The following is a 21,289-nucleotide window of genomic DNA, read 5'->3' on the forward strand; positions in this document are numbered from 1 at the left end:
GAGGGCGTAGGCCTTCTCATTTGGGCTGCGAGGGGATGTATTTGTATGATATTTTATGATTTTATTTGATAAGTTATTTTATTTGTTAAAATTTGTTAAAATGGATTGTAAGGTGGGTGCTCCTGTCCATTCATTGTGTAGACAAGGGGGGGGGGACAGGAGTAGCCTGACCTTGTTTTTTTAGAATATTGGGTCGAAAAGCTTTGGTAAGGCACCTGGGTCAATTTTTGTATTGATACACTCGGGTTTGGGGGCGTGTTGGGGCACTTGAGTTGATGGTGTCTATTTTTGTTGGTACGGGCCGGTTTGTTTAAATTATAAATATATACAGGGTGACCTGTCGCTGGATATTAAACATTTGTTTTTGTGTAGTGTTTTAATAATTATATTACAGGCCAATGGGTACTGACGTTTAATGGAGATGCATTGGCTTTAGTTGTAGTCAATGGCAGGCGTTGCGCCAAAAGAGAGGTCGGACGAAAGCCATACCTGACTTAGGGGAGTCAGGTCAAGGTGCTTACGCAAGGGGCACTATTACTTCATCGGTAGCGCCGGTACGATTCCTTCGCTGTGTGGCGTCGTCCCAAAAGGACAAAAGTGGGAGGAGTGTTGTGCCGGTGCCCGGTCTACAAAATGCGCACATACCTCGTGATTGGGAACCAGCGACAAATCGGTATAGTGCATGCTGGGCAGCACGAGATAGTACGGTCTCTTATGCACGGGTGACTGATGCGAGTAGACGTATTTTCCCAAGCTGAGTATTGCTTGGAGTAATTGTGAGCCTGAGTGAGTAATTGTGAGCCTGAGTATAGGTTATATTGTATTATATTGTATTTTATGTGTGTTCAACACGTATTTACCTGGAAGGCCATTCCCAGAAGATATAAATGAGTCTGTGACTGTGTCTGTGAGACTGTTAGTTGCCTGTGATTGTGTAAATGACAGGCATTTCCCTGGAAGTGTACTCCCAGAAGTATATGTGTATGTAAGCCGGTGACTGTGTGTTTAAGTACGTATTTGCCTGGAGGTGTATTCCCAGAAGTACATGTAAAGTGCCATTTTGTGACGTGCAACCGACGAGTGTAGCCGACGAGTTCCCTCAAAGACGACGAGGACGATTGGTGCCATCCTGACGAGCATTCCAGTTGATGCCCATTTGAGTAGTTTAGTATCTTGTCGTTGCTAGTAATTGCTGTAGTGGTTGTGAAAGAACCCCAAATAGCTAACCGTAAAAACACTACAGGTTATTTAGTGTACTGTAACCTTAAAATGTCATTTCACAACTTCCGTCCAAGACAGTATGGGGAAGACAGGAAGGAAGCAGATTTTGTTTTGATGATTTCTCCACAAAAGACACGCGGTTTGATGTCGGCTGTGAAAGGTAATGTTTTAACCATGTATAAGATTGATTCGAGTTTACAGAAATACGTGTTATATAATTTTTAAAGTTGTTTTTATTACTTTACCACTACCAGGAAGCAGTCAGCAACTTTTTGTTTTCATTATTCATAGCCAATGTGGCTATAAAACTTTTAAAATGTCATAGCCAGAGCAGATGTTTCATCGCCAGATATTGTGTAAAGTTAAATTCTCGGCAGCAAGTATTGAAGTAAATACTGGTAGTACTTACCTGAAATAAAGCTGTATCTGTTCCCGGATCCCTCAGGCCAGGAACGTAGACACAAAACACATAGGATGAACACCGATACAAAAGTAGACGTCCGTCCAGATGTAAAGCTACAGTATGACTGCTGATTATCTGCATTCGTTTCCGGTCAATCGATTAGTCTCTGCCGTACTGTTCCGGTTACACACCAGTAAATTTACCACACTCCTCCCCATTTTATCCAACGGGAAAGAGCCATAGAGTCCTTTTTCAGTCTTGGTAACTTGTTACTTCATCAAAAATTTGACCTACACTAAAGTTCCGGGCCCTGGTGATACTTTATTTTGTATTCAACTCTGCAATGCTCCATTAATTGTCCACTAACACAGACTAGAGGAGTAAATTGTGCCCAGCATATAGTTTTTCTTTAAACTTATAATTAACAACGGAGTTTTTCCAAACTTTAACTTCCATTCATTGTCTATACACTTCAGTTACGATCCTTTGTTAAAATTAGTGTCCTAAACATTAAAATATTAAAACTCCATATTCAAAATCCAATAATTGGCCACACGAATGTCATATTACATTATGCTATTTATAGCCCAAACAGTTGAGTGGAATTCCTCAAGGTCAGCTGGCACACGTCCCTGACCTCGCTATCCCGATATGACGTAATAACGTTGGCCACGTCCCCTAAAAAGGATGGAGTGCACATCTGAGCCCCAGCTGGTCGAAAGTATGGCGAGTCAGTTTCGATCAACAGCCTGTTCGCCGGTACCCTCCGGACTGCCTGTTTCTGCGCCTCCGTGAAAAGCCGGGCTTGTCCTGAGTACTGAAGAAACAATTAGGGAATGCCTTACACCAGCTGACCACTACCTCTTGCGCGCCGGTGAAACAATGCAGCACCACTTTCTGCGTCCGAGCAACATTGGGCTTTAATAATTCAAGACATTCCAGATAGAGCACTCCGGACTGCCGATCCTCCCCATCCCGGATATGAGGGATGATTGGTTGACAAGGGGATGACAACTCTAGTATCCTTGTCAGAACTTCCTCCTGTAGCCCCCAAGTATCTGCTGGTTCGGTTCGGGGTCACAATAGATCAGGACACCTCCTACCACATCCACTTCAACTTGGGGTCTGATCCCTACATCTGCATCCAGAATGGTCCGGATATCTGAGTAATACGGCATAACCAATTTCACTAGAGACCGGTCCAGGTGAAAATGAGAATCGAAGGCCGAAATCCTGGTTGTTACTGGTCGCCCTGACGCCTGGGATGTGTTCCCCCTAGCCAACGAAAGGTTTGCCTGTCCGGATACTGCCAGATACTCCCTAACAGACATGTACCGTACATTAGAAACAGCATGAGCCGTTCCACTTCCTGCAGGTTCCGTCACTGCCACAACCGGGGGTGTCGGGGTACTTGGATGCTCCACGTCAGGTATTTGAACATGTAACCCAGCCACAGCCGGGACGGTACTAGAGGTACGCTGATTGTCCAGGTTGAAGAAGTAAACTTGTCGATCCCTTGGAATGTGTTTCAGTAGACCGACAAGGACACGCCAATGGACAAGAAGAGCCTGCGAGTTCAGACGTTGAATGTCGAAGTCCACTTCCGGCCATCCTGATTGACGGGCGAACTCGGACAACCACTGTCTATCTACTTCAGATAGAGACACCTCCGCGTTGATTCCTAAGTCATGCTTATGGGCAAAGTCCAGCAGGGTACCAAGCCGAACATTAGACCCGAGAAAGTACTCAGTCGTCCAGCTGGCCATGGTACATGACTACCTATAGGAGGCTTTTCAACTTCCAGCTTTCGCCGGACGCCATTCTTCCTAATGACCCCATGCTATTTCTCCTCCTCTTCCCTTCATCTTTGGTTTTGAACCCATATTGTGAGTACAAATAGGGATAACAACGTATGAAGGAATTTTTGTCCTCCAATTGCTTCGGATGTAACTGGAGAACATGAACACAATTATGTCGGATAAACCCTGTTGAAAAGTCATGTCGTAACCAGCGGTCTCCGGTCACTTTCAGCTTGCATTAAACCTCAAGCTTGGAGGAAGATGACATTCTCAGCAGCCGCACAGGGTAGTTTTAAGAATCTTGATTTCTAACACCTGAAGCAAGACAAATGCATGCTTATACAGACAAATGGTGGGATTGATACCTCCAGCCTTTCACCGGAGTAATTATCCTGAACATATATAAATGTACGTTAAGTCGTTATATAAAAATTATGTAGCCTCCAAATAAATCCGGAGTGTTAAACGTACGAACATCACTAGTGTCTTTTCTGTGATAATGCTTATTTAAGATCTTATTGCCAGATTCATATTGTTTTTAATCAAACAATATTTAAACAACACTCAGCCCGTTTGCCGAATGAAGTTGTACATCAATAATCTCGTGTTTATACAATTTACAGACAGACATTTATCTGTGTACATTTCCAACAGAATTAGTGTCTTTTCTCAGCCTTTCAGAATAGTACTGGTACTAGTTAAACATGGAACCAAAGTGCCTTAAGAACCATATGTGGTTTTGAAGTATGTTTGACAAAATTACCCTGAAACATGATCAAAACTGCAAAATTCAATACATCCAACTATTTTATTGTGTCGAGTTGGACATTTTTATTCTTGAATTGGGAAAATTTGCATCCTAATTGTATTGCCCAAGATGAATTTCTGGAGTACCCAGTACCCATTAAAATGAGAAAACACACCACAGCATAATAAGAAACTAATCAGAATATCTTAGCAAACATCAGCAATTAAAACACACGTGCATGTAACTTGCATGTGGCTTATTAGAAATCAATCAAGCAATGAAGAAAGCATGTTTTAACTGACATTAATTAGTGCATATTCAGTAGTCAGATCAGTTTCTAATGTAACAATGGCTTTGTTATAATATTCCATAATAGATCAAGGAGCATTAAAGGCTATAAAACTCTGAATTCTTAACATACTCCTTCAGCTACAGATTTTACATTACATGTATATTATAATTAAAACCACTTTTCGTGTTACATTGTGCAATAATGGAGAGCATATATAATCCACTAAACATCAACATTAATATATTATCAAGTCAAATGGTACCAGTACTTCCTTGAAAATATGTGAAATAATTTCAAGACTGGGTAATCTATAAGAAATCCATTATTACTGAAATGGTTAAAAGGTGTACACAAAGTATGAACAATTGCTATATAATTCAGCATGTGCCAAAGTTGTACAAAGTATAATGAAGATTCATAATAAACAATTTGTTGTAAAAAGCCAATTATAATTTCTGTAACTTATAATAATTCTTAAGAGTTCTCCTAATCACATTTAATATTAACAAGTTATTTCGAAATAATATAAAAGCATTTACTCCAAATATTCCTTTTATCAACAGATTAAACATTATGATCTGGATACCGTAGTCATAGTTAAGACAATACTTCACACAAATCAACTAAAGGAAGAATACATGGTATTTTAAAACATGTTATTTTACAAGTGCATATCATAAACTTAAATGTACTGTCAAACAGAATTATCTACTAGCTAATTGACACACTTTTTATACTCTCCAGCAACAGAGCCGGATTCAGACATGCTAAAACCTATAACCACTATAAAACTAAATTTTCAAGCACACGAGCGAATTACGTCTTACAACAATTCGGACACTTATACTTCTTTATTCTCACACCTTCTTCCTCACTCACATTCACACATCTCCCGGGAAACTCTTATCACACCAACATCACTCAATCATAAAACCGTCATCTGGCTGTCTACACAGCAGTCAACAGTGTCCAGTCGGTCGGTCAATTTCCTGACTTGGGAGATAAGTTACCTGACAGATTTTCAAACGATCACGCTTCCTTGTTTTGACCACATTCTTATGCAAGAAAATAACTAGATATAATAATATTAAGATACAACACAGTTTATTTTCCGTTTCTTGTTCTATGTGTGTGACATTTAAGTGACATGTATTTAATGTTTTTGATATCCGTCACATTGTTGACTGATTGCGATCATTTAACAATGCAGAGCGTGAAAGACTGCAAAAGTGTGAATTCTGTAAGTATGCATGTATAGATAAGAAGATAATTATTAGCCGTGTCACCATCCCCGGTCCGTTCCATTTAACCGATAGTTGGTATTATTTCACTTTCTAGTGTGCGATATCCAGCATATTGACCGGATCACCCATAAATAGTTTGTATTATTTCGCTTTCTAGTGTGAAGTATCCAGCATATTGACCGGATCACCCATGGATAGTTTGTATTATTTCGTTTTCTAGTGTGAAGTATCCAGCATATTGACCGGATCAACCATAGATTGTTTGTATTATTTTGCTTTCTAGTGTGAAGTATCCAGCATATAGACCGGATCACCCACCTTGTTTATAACCTCCTTTGTATTGACTATACCCGGATCCCATACTTCCCGTGTCTTCTCATGTCTTTCTTTCCATGATTTTGACAGGGGGACCACATCATCTACGTCATCCAACTCATAACCAAGTTGATACTCTAGACGATCATCCACGATGGTTTTCCTGCACAAAGCATCAGGATTGCCGTTCCTTGCTCCTGCCCTATGATTAAACATCTTGGTCCTGAACTTCATGCCACTTTGCTCCAGCTTTTTCTCTTTAACAAAAAGGTCTGCTCTGGGAGTGTTCAGTGTGATGATGAGTTTGTCCAGCTGCACTTGCCCCCCTACCGGAGCCTTCTGTAACTCAGTGGCCGGACTGGCTGACTCACTGACCCTCGCTTGGTCTCCACTAGCAGCCTTTATCTGAGCCTTGTATCCACTGACTACCTCCTGATGGTCTGCTACATGTTCTTCAGCCTTCTCCTGCGCACTGGTCTGATGCTGAGTCTGCATCTCAGCTTCATCTTTCTCATGGTACGCAGCCAACTGGGCAAGACTAGCATCTGACATGTGACCAGCTTCATCTACCGGTCTCTCGTATTCCTCCTTCTGGCTATCGGCCTCAACCTGCATCTGATGGACCAACATATCCAACTCACTTCTATCCAGAATTGTGTGGTTGTGTTGTTCATTCATCTTTCTGAAATTTTCCTCACTTTTTGCCAGTCTCGTTTGCAGTTGGTATTTTTCTCGTTCCCTATTCTGGAAGTCATTGCCCTGCTTCTGCAGGTTCTCCTTCTCCACTTTCATTTTGTTCTCCGTCAGTCTCGACTTCCTCTTAGCAATGGCCTCCGACTTCTCTGCTTTCAAACGCTTGAAGATTGCACGAGCTTTCGCCAACTGATTTGTTGAAGCTTTCTCCAACCGTTCAATGCATTTCTTCAGCTGCATGTTTTCGTGACCAAGTGATTGTGCCTTTGACCTTGACCTTAAGATTTCTCCATCTTTTCTCTCCATCTCCTCATGCACTTGCTGCTTCATCTCTGCAATAGCTATCTGTCTGTCTTTCTTTAACTGTTCTCTCATCTCCCGTGCCTGTTGTACCTGTTGTTGTAACTTCTTCTCGAGGGAACTCTGCAGTTTTTGAAACTGGACTTGCAGCTCCCTTAATTCTTGGTCAACGCGTGCTTTATCAGTGAGCATAGCCGCCTGCTGTTCTTTGCTCTCTTTCAAGAGTTCTATTATCCCTACTTTGTCTTCTATTTCCTGGTTGACTTTCACCACCAGGTCTCTCTTTGCCTGCTGTTCCATGGCTATCTGATTTTTCAGCTCCGAGATATGTCGGGAAGCGCGGTCTTGACACTGAATCATCGTCGACTTTAACTTATCTCGTTCTTGTTTCACGTCTTTGTATACGCCCATCAGGTCCCTCTTGGAGACGTTCAGGTCCCTCTCAACTTCATCCATCTCTGAGTGTAGATCAGATGAAAGGCTGTCCTGCATGTGACTGAAACTCATGTTGGTGCGGAATGAGCCCTTGTTTGTCGCAGAGCAGATGGATGAAGTGCTGGAACCAGAGGCCCGAGACGTGACATTACCTGCCCTTGTCTGATTGTTGGGTGAATGAACAGGTATATCAATCTGCTGCTTCACAGGTACTCTGGCCGGGCTGACTTCCAAAGACTGGTTAGCCGTAACATAGCCAGACGAATAAAAACTACTGAACTTGTTACTGTCTTCAGGGACTGCCTTTGTTCTCGGCGTGCTCTCTGCGAGTGGGAGGTCACCCTCTTTAATCTCAGCTGTTTCCGGGAGTTCCTGGCAACCAAAAAGCCTCTCCAATTTCTCCATGATTGCGTTGTAGGTAATATTTGGTGTCTTATCGATAATAAGTGTATGGTAATCCCTCGCCGTGTCAGTGAGACACAAGCACAAATATTCCTTCTTCTCCCTTTCACTCCAATCATTCACCACCACATAGCGGTTAAACTTGCTTTTAAACGACTTCCAACTACCCTTTCCACTATACACAAGTGTCTTTGGTTGTTGGGTCAACCTTTGTCGTCTGTCATCATGTCGGTGGGCTCGACCAGCAGTTTTCTCTCGTTTGGGAACGATGACGCCCTTAATTGCCGGTTGAACATTGGGTTGTACATTTGTACCTGCCGGTTGAACATCTGTACCTGCCGGTGCGAATCCATGGTTTGTTACACCAGCTTGTATTCCGATCCCTTGGTGCCCCTCCATATTAGTGAAAGGCTGTAACTGTCCTTGGGCCGGGTACCACTGCGGATAAGGGTACCACCTGTATGGGGACCCATTTTGTGGCGGTCCTTCCTGCCATGGTGGGAATTGCATTGGTTGTCCAGGGTATGGCTGTTGGATTTGTGGGTACGGACCAGTTGGTTGCACAGATGGGTACTGGTAAGGAACTGGTTGTTGTGATTGTGAAATTGGTCGTGTCTGTACTTGAGTTGGTTGTGGGTACAGACCAGTTTGTTGCAGAGATGGGTATTGGTAAGGAAATGGTTGTTGTGATAGTGAAATTGGTCGTGTCTGTACTTGAGTTGGTTGCGCTGACGGGTACTGATGAGGAAATGGTGTTTGTTTTTGTACATTTTGTTGCAATGGTTTCATTTCCTCAAAATAAGCTGAACCTAAATCCATAGTTCTCTCAGCCATGGTCCGTCAATGTCAATTTACTGTCCAAGTTTAGTAAAGTATTTCAAATGAAGTACACCACACACACACATTTGCAATTTAAATGCAATGATATGTAAAACTAATACAAACAAGTATTTATCTAACTATTCCTGGCTCACAAAAACTTTAATTTCAATATTTATCACACTCACACCCCACCATACAATCAATAAATACTCTTTCTCCACCCAATCAAAAATGGGAGCAAATGAGCATAATAAAACAATTAAAGGCCATCACAAATCAAATAATATACACTAGAAAATGTAGCACCCAGTATTTGGTACCGGGTAATTGTTCTTTAGTGATTGTGATTAATGATAGTGTCAAGTATAAATATTGTTCAATAGTGTGTGGTTATCTAAATGACTCAAGTGTAATAATATTAAATTGTTGAAGGGACTAGGTTTCAATCACGCAACAATACTAAATAGTAAATCTTTTTCTCAACCTGATTGAAATGGACACACCAAAATGGTATCAAACAGAAATAAATGTTTTAAAGCAAATGGCCATAAACACCAAAAATTTATGTATCCAAAATATGACACCCAGTATTTAATGCCGGGTACTATAGCCGTAGATAACTCTCAGTATTGATAGAGACCTAGTATGAATATCCATTTAATGGTATGCAATTATGTTAATGACTCCAGGATAATAGGCAACTATTAAAGGAAATAGATTGGGTTTATACCTATAACCTCCACTCAACCAGACACTGCCGGTAAAGTATGATGCAGGTTATGCACGATCCCCAGCGATGCCGGAGAACCGATGATCCCTCTGCTCACTAAGACTGCACGATCCCCAGCGATGCCGGAGAACCGAAAGTCCTTCTGATAACTGATACTGCCCGACCGCACGTCTCCTCTTTACCCTCAAGGCCAGATACCTCCGGGTGCAGGAACTCGTGCACTGGCTAGGCTAGAACACAACTAATGTAAAAACAAAGACATTAAATTATTATTCTCCAAAAACAATTCATGACAAAATCTTAAATCGCAATGATAGCACTAGCTTGAAAATAAACTGAAATATTTTCAGTGTATTTGGTTTACTATACTTAATTAGTTATTAATTGCTTTAGAGTAAATACGGTAGTGCTACAGGTGCGCTCTTTAGGAAGTGGAAAAGCTTTACGGTAAACCAAAATATTCTTGTAATATATCCTGTCGCTCAGAAAATTAACAGTTTCAACTATGCATACACCAGTAATGATACTATTATGTGATGAAGCAATAAAGCAAGTTGAAAATAATTGTAATATTCTTACAATGAAATGAACATGACACTATTTCCTAAGTATTTTTTTTTTTTTTTTTTTTTTTAAAATAATAAAATAAACAATACAGGTTGAAATAAACTGCAATTGCTATTGCACTCAAATATCAAATAGCGCAACTAATTACAATTATTAGTTACACTAAATATCAGTGAACACTAGATTCAATTGCTAGAATTCCAATCACCGGAAAGTAAACAATGGAACGATTTCCGTTTCCGGTTAGCTCATGGCAACAACCAATGAAAAATGGGGTATCCCGAGCTATTTATAGATGGTTGTTAAATCCGGGAAATTTAAAAACTCCCAGTGAAATACTAATTATTCTAATGAAATAACTTCTCAAAAGAATAAATCTACAAACTTTCAGATTAACCAAAGATGACTTTCACTATTGCATGAAAGTACACGTACGTTTACTGTTTAATCCTGAGTTTAGTCCAGAAACTATTCTGAAACCATGCAACTATTCCAGAATAATGAACTAAAAGTTTAATTCACAAAATTAATAGAATAACTGAACAAATGTTCCATGCAATCGTCAATAATGACTGACGACATGTGCAAAAACAAGATGGCGGACATTTTTTCGCGAAAGCCTCAATCGCAAAACATATCACAAATATCAAAATATTGTTGCACTTTCATTAAATGCAAAATTAAATGTCACTATTGTGCAGTTTCTGCACAATTTTGACAACAAAATGAGTCATACTACAGCAGAAAATCAAACCACAATGGCGGGTATGTTCCCGCAAAGGTTCAATTTTTGGAACTGCGAAAGTTGCAAAAATTATTGCTCGCAGCGCCAGTGAAGTAAATACTGGTAGTACTTACCTGAAATAAAGCTGTATCTGTTCCCGGATCCCTCAGGCCAGGAACGTAGACACAAAACACATAGGATGAACACCGATACAAAAGTAGACGTCCGTCCAGATGTAAAGCTACAGTATGACTGCTGATTATCTGCATTCGTTTCCGGTCAATCGATTAGTCTCTGCCGTACTGTTCCGGTTACACACCAGTAAATTTACCACACTATTTACCAGTGATAAGAGGCCCTGGGTTTCTCACCTTAGTTACTTAGAAACTAACATTTAATGTAGATTTTGTGATGTCTACTAGACCATAAATGACATAGCAAATAAACACAATTGTGTCGTGTAACTGTTTAATCAGGTTTTATCAGAAAATAATTAGTGAACACAAGAAAGTTATTTTGATGCACAGAGAAGAAAATAAAATAAAACTATTTAACAACATAAATTGTTATAATTTCACAGTTAAATAAATGATGTCTGTACAGCATGTGACATTTATTCAACGTCATCAAATTCTGGCCTCCTTGACCGCTGTGCCCCATGCTACCACAGCTCCAAGGCCCTTTTTCCATCATAATCTGTGTCAGTTTTCAGTCATCACGCTAAATATTTTAGCCAAATAGCCCTTTGGGCTAATAAGATGGAATTTTGAAAAGCCCGAAGACATGTTCTATAGCCCGAGGTCAATTTAAATTTTATGACTTTTTTGCCAGGAACACCAAAATAGTTATTAACAATCAGAAAATCTACTTCCATTAGTAAAAACAGATGAATGTGATTACAGTAATAAGGGTATTATGTTTCCTTTTGAAATGCATTTTATTCAATGATTCCATTTATCAGTTTGACCAGTGTTTTGTTTTATTTTAAAGCAATTCGAATTATTATCATGTTTAAAAAAAGAACTTCAAAAATACATCAGCCTATTAAAATAACAGATTATTATCGTATTATTACTAGGACAATCGCCGGTGAATTTCTGAATTGTCAGCATGTGGCTTCATAACAAAAGGCCACTGGGTGTGTTAATTGCCCAATCTACAAAGTGACAATGTCTGCTTCTTTAATTTAATCCCGATGTTTTGATAAGCATGTGTCAACCGTGAAAAGTATTGTATATTCGTAAACAGATTTTAAGTAGCAAAATAGGTCACGTAGCAGATCGAGATTACAGAATAAACGAAAGTACTACAATTATTAATAATATGCTGAAAAATTGTCTTCTAATACGCAAGAATAATTGATTAAAACACATGGAAACCTAACTGTAATAAGGATCAATTTGTTTTAACCCAATGCGTACAATATCCCTTACAGACTCTTTTATTCTTATTGAAAAATTACTTCGTCCATTTTTCATGAATTATAAATACATTTTCGGAAAACGCTTCTAAAATTAAATACGCTTCTAGATTGGTCATTATTTTAAAGGGATCTTTTCACGCTTTGGTAAATTGACAAAATTGAAAAAAGTTGTTTCAGATTCGTAAGTTTTCGTTTTAGTTATGATATTTGTGAGGAAACAGTATTACTGAACATTAACCATGCTCTAATATAGCCATTATATGCATCTTTTGACGATTTTAAAACCTAAAAATTATAAAGCGTTGCAACGCGAAACGATTGAATAATTTGGAGAGTGCTGTTTTTGTCGTTAAATTTTGTGAAACTACGAAGATTGCTTATACAGTACAGCCAAGGCGGAACAAACATTATCCGCGGCTTCGCCACGGCAAGATTATAAGTACGCGGCGGTCAAATCGTGTGTTCACGCGGCAAATCGCTGCGGCACTCGGCATCGTTGAAATTGTGTATAACGCGCATTTATTTATAACGCGCATCTACTTTTTAAAGCTAAAAAATCGGGAAAAAAAGTTTTTGAAGCAAAAAAATCGGGGGAAAAATTCCGTACCGCAGGCTAACTGAAAATCGTTATATTTACATTGCCGATCTTACTTATTCTTTTATTGCTTCAATTAAAAATGATTTTTAAAGACGATAACGATACAACTAGTTGGTGTTTTTTTTAAATCATATTATGATTATAAGTAACTTACGCAAAGATTTTAAATCTAAATCATTATTTAAGAAATTTAATTCGTTTTTACGCCTTTACGCATGTTATCTGGAGCACTGAGTTACGTGTAATAGGTGTCTATCGCAACCGTTATTTATTGTTTTTGTTTTCACTTAAGATACACTTATATTTGTGAATGCAGCATCAACATACTAAAACAATATCCAAGAAAGAGAAAGTAATGCATTTGTATATCAACCGTACTTTCGTTTTTCCCAACTTACGACAGAAAGTATTCCATTTACGATGTGAATTTAGTTTTAGTGCAGATTCGTTCAAACGACACAAAGACACTTTTGTTTTACGAATCATTTCGGCTTAGAAGAATGTCCAGTCATAAAAACTATCTAATTTTATAAACAGCCGGGAGCAAGATGAGTTGCAGCTAATTGTCAGTAACCACATTTTCACTAACTCTTTTGACCTGTTTATTCTTTTCAGTTCAATTCAACAGTGAAAAATGCCCATAATATCACTTCAATATTAAATAATAATGAAACGGTGCAGTTAATAGACGCACACAAAGTAACTAAAACTACTTAAACCGATTCTAAAAATGACAAAGATAAATTATTATTGAAATTGAATTCATACATGCCCTTGATTATCGTGTTTTGTTTCGATGACTTTGATTTTTGTTCAATTTTCAAGATAACAACAAGTTGTTTATAAACGTGAATGCACTCACTAAAAACACAACAGCACGCTTTTTTTATTAACGATGTTATCTTTTTTATTTTGAATCCGCGCACATTAAATAATAGGATTTGACATATGATTATAAATGTTCTTTTATTTTTTTTTAACGACTAATCATTTTAAAAAGATTGTTTTATGATACATGTACGCATCGACTTGGCGTCATGTCGCGGATCGAGGCTTGCCTCGGCGGACAGATGCGAAGCTTCGCGGCGAAATTCGACTTGCCGCCGCATACTTACTCGGCTTCAACAGCTGACGTGGCATCGACTCGTTTCGCCTTGCCGCCGCATATCGCGAAATATGTTTGTTCCGCCTTGGCTGTACTGTATAAGGTATAAAATACGTCAAGAATGTGTACTCGGCGGAATAGCTCAGTAGGCTAAAGCGTTTTTACTTCAGGACTCTGGCAGGACTCCAGGGGTCACTGGTTCGAAACCTGCTCCGGGCAATGTTCTTTTCCTGTTTTAAATTTTTTTCTTGATTTTTTACTGGAGCTTTTATGATTTAATGATTACATTTATCAATATAAAGCATTTAATGAATAAGTTAAAAAAATGCCAAAATCTGTGAAAAGGCCCCTTTAAAACATTACGAAGTGCCCGATGCGCAAACATCCCGAAACGGGATCAACGCATGTTCAGTTTGAATAACCTCATCTTGATTGGGCGTCAATTGCATCATTACTTTAAATAGCAACATACCCGGATGTTTACACGACAGTTTAGAAAAATGGCGGCCGCATGCTTTTAAACGTATAACGTCATTTTAGGCATTTAAATAGCAAATTTAATCGTGCCTCTTAAAAACGTGTATAAATCAGGTCATTGATATGACGCTCAAATATTTAATCGAACGATCGGGCTATTTTATAAGCATTTAGGATCGACGGACCGGCCCAAGAATCGACTCGGACTTCGGGCTTATAGGCTAATTCGAAGACTGAGTTTTACCGTCGGATTCTTCTGTATTAACTTATTTGTAGGATGAAAATCCAATCTTGAACAAAGCCATGCTTTAAATTACATTCTCTTGTCTGCTACGCCAAAATGTTTACATTGACGATACCGATTTTCAATAGAAGTCGTAAAAACATGATGTAAAGTTATACGACACTGCAGAAAATCAATAATATTCATGACAACTTGACCAATGGAAACAAGCAATTTCTGCGGGAAGCTCTCCTTCGCGCCTAAAAATAGCGATGAATCATGTGAATGCTCCACGTTGATTTATATACGCTAGTTTTGTTCTGATGTAAATAACGGATACGAGTTATTTTACACATTATGAGAAAAAGGTTTTCGGTTAGTTGTAGTTATATGAATCAGTATAGATTTTTTATGTACGACCAGTCGGACAAGCTAGTCCCCAGTTTTACTAGCCGGACCACTGATCTTACTAGACAATGTCTGTCGGACGTGCCTTAGTGTCAACCCTGAATATTATAACAAAATACCGTGTTTACTAGAAAAAGTATTAACAAAACAAAACAAGTAAAAATGAGGCAAATTTTGACCCAGCTGCATGATCTTATCAAACTTAGTATAGTACCAGCATTCAATGTCGCAAACTAAACATTAAACCCCCAACCTTTAGAGATTTTTATTTACAATATAAGCCTATATATATCATTTGACTTCTGGAGCGTGGCAAGTTTTGACACATGTGGTATGATTCAATCTAAGCAGAAGAGCACTTAAAGATGATATATACTAAATGACAAAACACTGAGCACTTAAAGATGATATATGCTGAATGACAAAACTCTGAGCACTTTAAGATGATATATGCTGAAAAAAACACTCTGAGCCTTGCAGTTTCAGAGATTTTCACTAAACAAATTGGGTAGAAAACATCAATAAGATGTTCATATTAATATTAAAATCCTGACCCTTGTGATTTCAGATAAAAAGATGTTCTAAGTTATTTACTACATAAGTCAATATAAATCTTCTGACCCCAGGGCATTGCCATTTGTGTCCAAATTAGAGGCATACTTTGAACAAACTTCTTTTGCATCCGAAAGATTTGAAACACATTTTAAGAAGGTCAACCAAGGTTTCTTACAATATGTCAACGGTTTAAGAAAGAGATTTCAAAATTTAATGCACACATCTCACGCACTGACGGACAACAGACATCACGGTATTCTTAAACTCCTCCGGGTAAACCCCCCTTAAGCATTATTTGCTCAGGAGAAATAAACTTAACTTCTGAACTAAGGTACATGGTAGTGAATGTCAGAAAATAGTTAAGCAGCAAGTAGCAAGCATCCAACTGATTCTTACATTTTCCAATATAAACTGTATGAAAATGGCGTGAAGAAATATGTTCTTACCATTATATTGTCTGATTTCCTAATAATATGCCCAATGATAATAGACCCTTTTCATAATAAGCCAAAAGCGCGAAGTCACGTGACTCGCAAAATTCAAGAACGAGTAAAAAGTATTCCATTTCATAAACAGTTATTCTGGTAGTATATGCAAATGTGAAGTCCATGGTTCAAATCAAATTTAAAATAGTATAAATTACTTTTTAATAAACAACTTGACTTTCAGACATTTTAAAATTCATTTTGTACAGCAAGACACAAGTTACCAGTAGAAAACAACTAATATTATGATACATTATGGTCAAGATGTTAACCATCAGTGTTCTAGTTTCTCATGTTAATTTTGTCGCACAATTAGAACTTCAAAGCTTAGTCTTGCACAAACATCCTGACTAGAATTTATAATTCAGTCAAGTTTATACGCTGCCACCAGCCCATAAATTGGACAAATTCTCTTGTAACTCATTTAACTAGCAAAGCTAGTAGAAATTAAATAAAGTCATTTGTTTCTACTACTAAAGTTTATTTACATTGCATACACACTTTATTTCAGCATTTCCAACAAAAGTCAAACATTAAACATTTAAAATATATACATCACGTCAGAAATATGTTAAGTTAAGATTCATTCCAAAACACCCCTCTTCAATATAACGTAAGGTTATACTAAACCCCCTACCTGAACCCTCAGGTTAAACTGATGAACAGTTATGTCACGATTCTTAAACTTAAAGAGTACCTAAAAGTCTACTTAATCATGGACCTGATTATTCAATACACCAACATGTCAGATCCCCATTGATAAGCAATTATCCCCCATTGATAAGCAATTATCCAGAACTGACCTGATAATGAGAGTTGTAAAATATGGTGTACCCAAGCGAAATTTACATAATACATTTTAATCTACCTGAAGGAATACATAAGATATTGTAATCTACCTGAAGAACTATCACCTTAGATACCTGCACATGTTTTATGTGGTAAAATATTGATACCAGTATGGCCCCAAATTAATTATTAATTCCTCAAAAAGTGAAGATAATCATTATTGCTATAAAAAAATTTAAGATGCAAAATAGTTAAAGAATCACTAATAAAGAAGCAAATGTATGATTTTAAAAAACTGTAACAATTTTATCCCCCCACCCAAGGCGGAGGGATATAGTTTTGTCGTTGTCCGTCCATCCGTCTGCCATTCCCTCTTTCCATGTGTCACAAACCTTTAAGGTATGGCGATGGGTATCAATTCATCGCATTTACTTGTTATTCCCCGCTAATGTTCGTCCATCCATCAGTCCGTCCGTCAGCCTGTCAAACACTTTTTAAGTTATGCTCTTGGTGATATCAATTAAAAAAATTTGCTTGTTTCAAACTGTTCTTAGTGTATTAAATACCTATCTCAATACGGGTTAACAGTATTCAAATATATTACATTATGGATGTGCTGTATTTTTTCGCCGTTCACATTATAAATCAGTAAATAAAAAAAAAATACAAGAGCTACGTTTGTTGAACACAATGCCTTCTACTGCACTGTGAAACTTCACAGCAGCTTAATTTTGTATTTTAGAGAAAATTTTCGAGTCCAAGGCCCGTAACTTTGTCAAAAATCGATATGCCGGAACAAAACTCAAAGTTGATCTGTTAGTCATGCAGGTAAGACTCACACACCAACAATAAGGTCAGTGTCGAAAGCGTTATTCTAGATAGACGGACTGAGACAGACAGACTGACGGTCGGACAGTGAGACTGCCATATGCCACTCTACCAGGGGTATACAAACAAAATTATTTGTAATTTGAAAGTTATTTTCATTTTAGTAACCTTTCAATAGGTATAACATATCTTCTATTGAGCTTGCAAGACCATTTAGCTGAACTGAATTCACTCGGGAGCGATATCATGTTTAGTCTATTTGAGGTGTAACAAACCTCACCAAGTTCTTTTCTTTGTTTATCAATGACAAGAGCAAAGAAAAACTGAATGCTTTTTATGATAAATCTATTGAAGAACATTGTGCTTATCCGCTAATGGCTGCCTTTTGTATGCTGACAATTTTAATTGGAATTTCAACCTACAAAGTCATTAAAAGTGAAAAACCGGTACCCTTAATTAATATGTAAAGCTATACTTGTTAAACAATCGATAAAATTTTGAACCAATAATGCAGTAACAATTCAGATAGACAATATGATTTCATGTTTTAAGCTATTGAGCGGAAATCATATTTTACTGCAGTAATTTTGAATTGCAAAACAAATACCATGCACAATGCCAGGAGAGTGCCATTATAATAGCATAAATCAATCTCAATTTAATGGACAAAAACCATTTGCGTATTATTAATTATACTTATCACATAGACCTTGAATCCAGCCATCAAACCAATATTAATTCATTATATAAACCATGATATAAGGTTTCAGAATTACAATGAATTTTCAATAAATTACAGGGTTCCCTCTGGGCTTTCAAAAGTTGTCGCCACTTACTTTCGCCAAATTTAAAAAGTTGTCGCCACACTGGGGCTACATTTGGGCAATGAAGATCATGTTATTATAATACAAACAAAAACTGAGCATTTACAGTATGTTAAAGGAATTGATTTAATAACAGTAGTATTAATAATAACAACACATTTAACATTGTTAATTAAATAAAGGCACATTCAATCAGTTGTAACTCTTGTTGATTGACACCTTTTTAGCAGCCTGAATATGTTGCCACAGTTTTGGTGCTTCAGAAGCTTTATGGTATTCTGAAAATACAAAAAGGGAAATATAATATTAATATAATACTAATAATAATCAATGAATGTGAAGTATATAAATAATATAAATGTGTGCTAGCATATGATCTACTACATAGAGCCCTTAACACAACAGTCAAATAAAATAAGCATTTGTGTATATCAAATGTCAAATTGATTTCCATGTGCTAAACTATGTTAACCTTTTTTTTTAAGGTACATCCGGTAGTGAATGAATTGATAAGTGTTGAGGATATAAAGAGTTCACACAGCATAGATTGTGTGTTGGAAATCATATTGAAGGAAATGAAATTCTGATAAACAACTGTCTTTGTTTGGTTTTTGTTTGTTAGCTGGTGAATAATAGCGGTGGGAACGTTTGCATTTTGAATGAGTCTCAAAATAAGCAGCATCTAATGTTCACTTTCTAAAAGTCGTTTTACACTCTGAACTTGCCATTTTGACGAGTGAAACAGCAATATGTCACCGTTTAAATAGAACCAATAGATGTAAAATGTTTTACTATTTTCTATAATTACACCGATTTTTCTAAAAACAATCGATACTTACCTTTTTGATTGTCATTGTTGTCAATTTAACGGTCTTAAATCTGCTTCGAACACTGTGACAAACACTTCACATTTAAGCGCAAAGTCGGTATATTTCAATAGTGCCTTATCTCTGAAGCAATAAAACTGCCGACCAATTAAGATAACTTGCAACAACACCCCAGATAATCGCAATTATCACCATAACATGCCACTTTGCGGTAGTCGGCAGTCAGCACCACGCTCCATTGATTACAGCTGTATCGCTTACACCATGGAAATCTATAGTATTACGACTGCCGTAAAGCGGCTGGTAAACACAGCGTCTATTGTCATTTTAAGAAAATATGAACGCAGAAAAATGCCGATTTTTTTAAAATCGCCATTTACGAAATTTTGTCGCCAGATTTTTTATTTTGTCGCAATTGGCGCCAATGGCGATCGACAGCGGGAACCCTGAATTAGCTTATTTTGTTTGAATGGAGTAATTAAGCCGATACTGTTTTACTAGAAAGGATATTAACAGATGCCAGAATTCATATCCATATACATGTATCTGTATGTGATATCGGGATACTATCATGATGACTGTATAGATCAGCAATATCTTCCTACATGTCTTATTTGTATATTCTTTATTCATTTTTTGAATTAAAAAATAATAAGGTATATGCAATAATATTGCTTTTGATGCATTTATACCAATCAAATTACTGAAATCCACTAGGAAACAACAGATAAAGAACATATGTTTTCCATAATATTACAAATTGCAACAGTTGTTGACAGCTTCTAAAAGCATATGCCAGGGCTCGAAGTTAACTCTCGCACACTCGCTAAATGCGAGTGAAAAATACCAATTGCGAGTTAAGTTTTAAGCCACTTGTATTTTTTTGTGCGTAAAGAAATAGTGAAAAAACAAGTAATATTGCTAAATAAGCTCGACGTCGTGAACCCTAAACCGTAGGTCAATTTAAAGAACATCCGAATACAAGTATGCGGAAGCGCGCACCTTGTATGTAGACTGGTATACTTATAGTACAGATATGCGGATTGTATTGGTACAAAGAAAGTGAAACAGTAAACTATTCACACATGTTCATGAACAGACATGGCGTCTCAGCGAAAAATAACTAGTTTCTCTTTGCCCACAGACGGAAATAACAATACAAAAGATAAAGCAAAGTTAACCATTGGGTTAGAAAAAAACGGAAATTAAATCCTTCTACAAAAACAGTGAAAGAGGGAAATAGAACTTAAGAATATAAAGCTTAAATTTGCGATAATGTTTTTGATTTTGCTAGTTGGTACTAAAGCTGCTCGCAATGTTTTGCAAGTAGAAAAAAAAGTTAAATTCAAGCCCTGCATATGCGTATTTTCAACATATTTAGGACCAAGCGTTTTCAAATGTGTTGTAATACATACACTTTTTGTAAATAACAAGAGCTGTGTTTTGTGAAAGACAATGCCCTCCTACTGCACATTGAAGCCCCACGGCAGCCATTTTAGAAAAAATGACCTTTGACCTGGAAGGATGACATTGACCTTGACCTTTTACCACTCAAAATGTGCAGCTCCATGAGTTACACATGCTTGCCAAATATCAAGTTGCTATCTTCAATATTGCAAAAGTTATGACCAAGGATAAAGTTTTGGGACAGACACACACACACACACATTCAATGACAGACAGACTGGCCAAAAACAATATACCCCCGATCAATCGATCCGGGGGCAGAACAAATGTAATTTCATTAAGTTCTTCATGTTAATTGCAATTCATAATTATTTTCCTCAATAATTTCGGTAATTCTACACAAGAAATTAAACACGCACCAGTACTGAAATCCCCTTTGTACAAACCTTGAAGTGTCTAAAAAATCATAATAGTGATTTTTATAGTAGAAATCAGTGATACATATATAAAACCTAACAACAATCCAGTGTTTTTCCTCACCACTTTGGGAATGGTACTGGTCAAATTGGGAAAAATAGCGTCTTTTCATCCAAATTGGGAAATTTATAATTTATGCTGAAAACTTCTTAAAGCATTTACAAATAA

The 21,289-nt window shown here is 37.4% G+C and overlaps 2 protein-coding genes and 1 long non-coding RNA gene across 3 annotated transcripts; all 3 read right to left on the bottom strand.

Annotated features, from left to right (window-relative positions):
* Positions 1-1,630: 1,630 nt before the first annotated feature.
* On the bottom strand, positions 1,631-11,031 carry LOC127842086 (uncharacterized). The gene is made up of 3 exons (XM_052371404.1): positions 10,830-11,031; positions 9,405-9,645; positions 1,631-3,738 (listed from the first exon to the last, which is right to left on the bottom strand). The coding sequence occupies exon 3, from the start codon at positions 3,388-3,390 to the stop codon at positions 2,653-2,655; it is 738 nt and encodes a 245-aa protein (XP_052227364.1). The 5' UTR covers positions 3,391-3,738; positions 9,405-9,645; positions 10,830-11,031; the 3' UTR covers positions 1,631-2,652.
* On the bottom strand, positions 3,694-8,251 carry LOC127840425 (uncharacterized). Its single transcript, XM_052368840.1, has 2 exons — positions 6,026-8,251; positions 3,694-3,738 (listed from the first exon to the last, which is right to left on the bottom strand). The coding sequence occupies exons 1-2, from the start codon at positions 8,249-8,251 to the stop codon at positions 3,694-3,696; spliced, it is 2,271 nt and encodes a 756-aa protein (XP_052224800.1).
* A 7,487-nt stretch (positions 11,032-18,518) lies between the features above and the next one.
* On the bottom strand, positions 18,519-19,549 carry LOC127842402 (uncharacterized). Its single transcript, XR_008031610.1, has 2 exons — positions 19,250-19,549; positions 18,519-18,688 (listed from the first exon to the last, which is right to left on the bottom strand). It is a non-coding gene; the product is annotated as an uncharacterized LOC127842402 (long non-coding RNA).
* Positions 19,550-21,289: the final 1,740 nt, after the last annotated feature.

Source organism: Dreissena polymorpha, chromosome 8 (assembly GCF_020536995.1).
Source record: "Dreissena polymorpha isolate Duluth1 chromosome 8, UMN_Dpol_1.0, whole genome shotgun sequence".
NCBI classification, from domain to species: Eukaryota; Metazoa; Mollusca; class Bivalvia; order Myida; family Dreissenidae; genus Dreissena; species Dreissena polymorpha.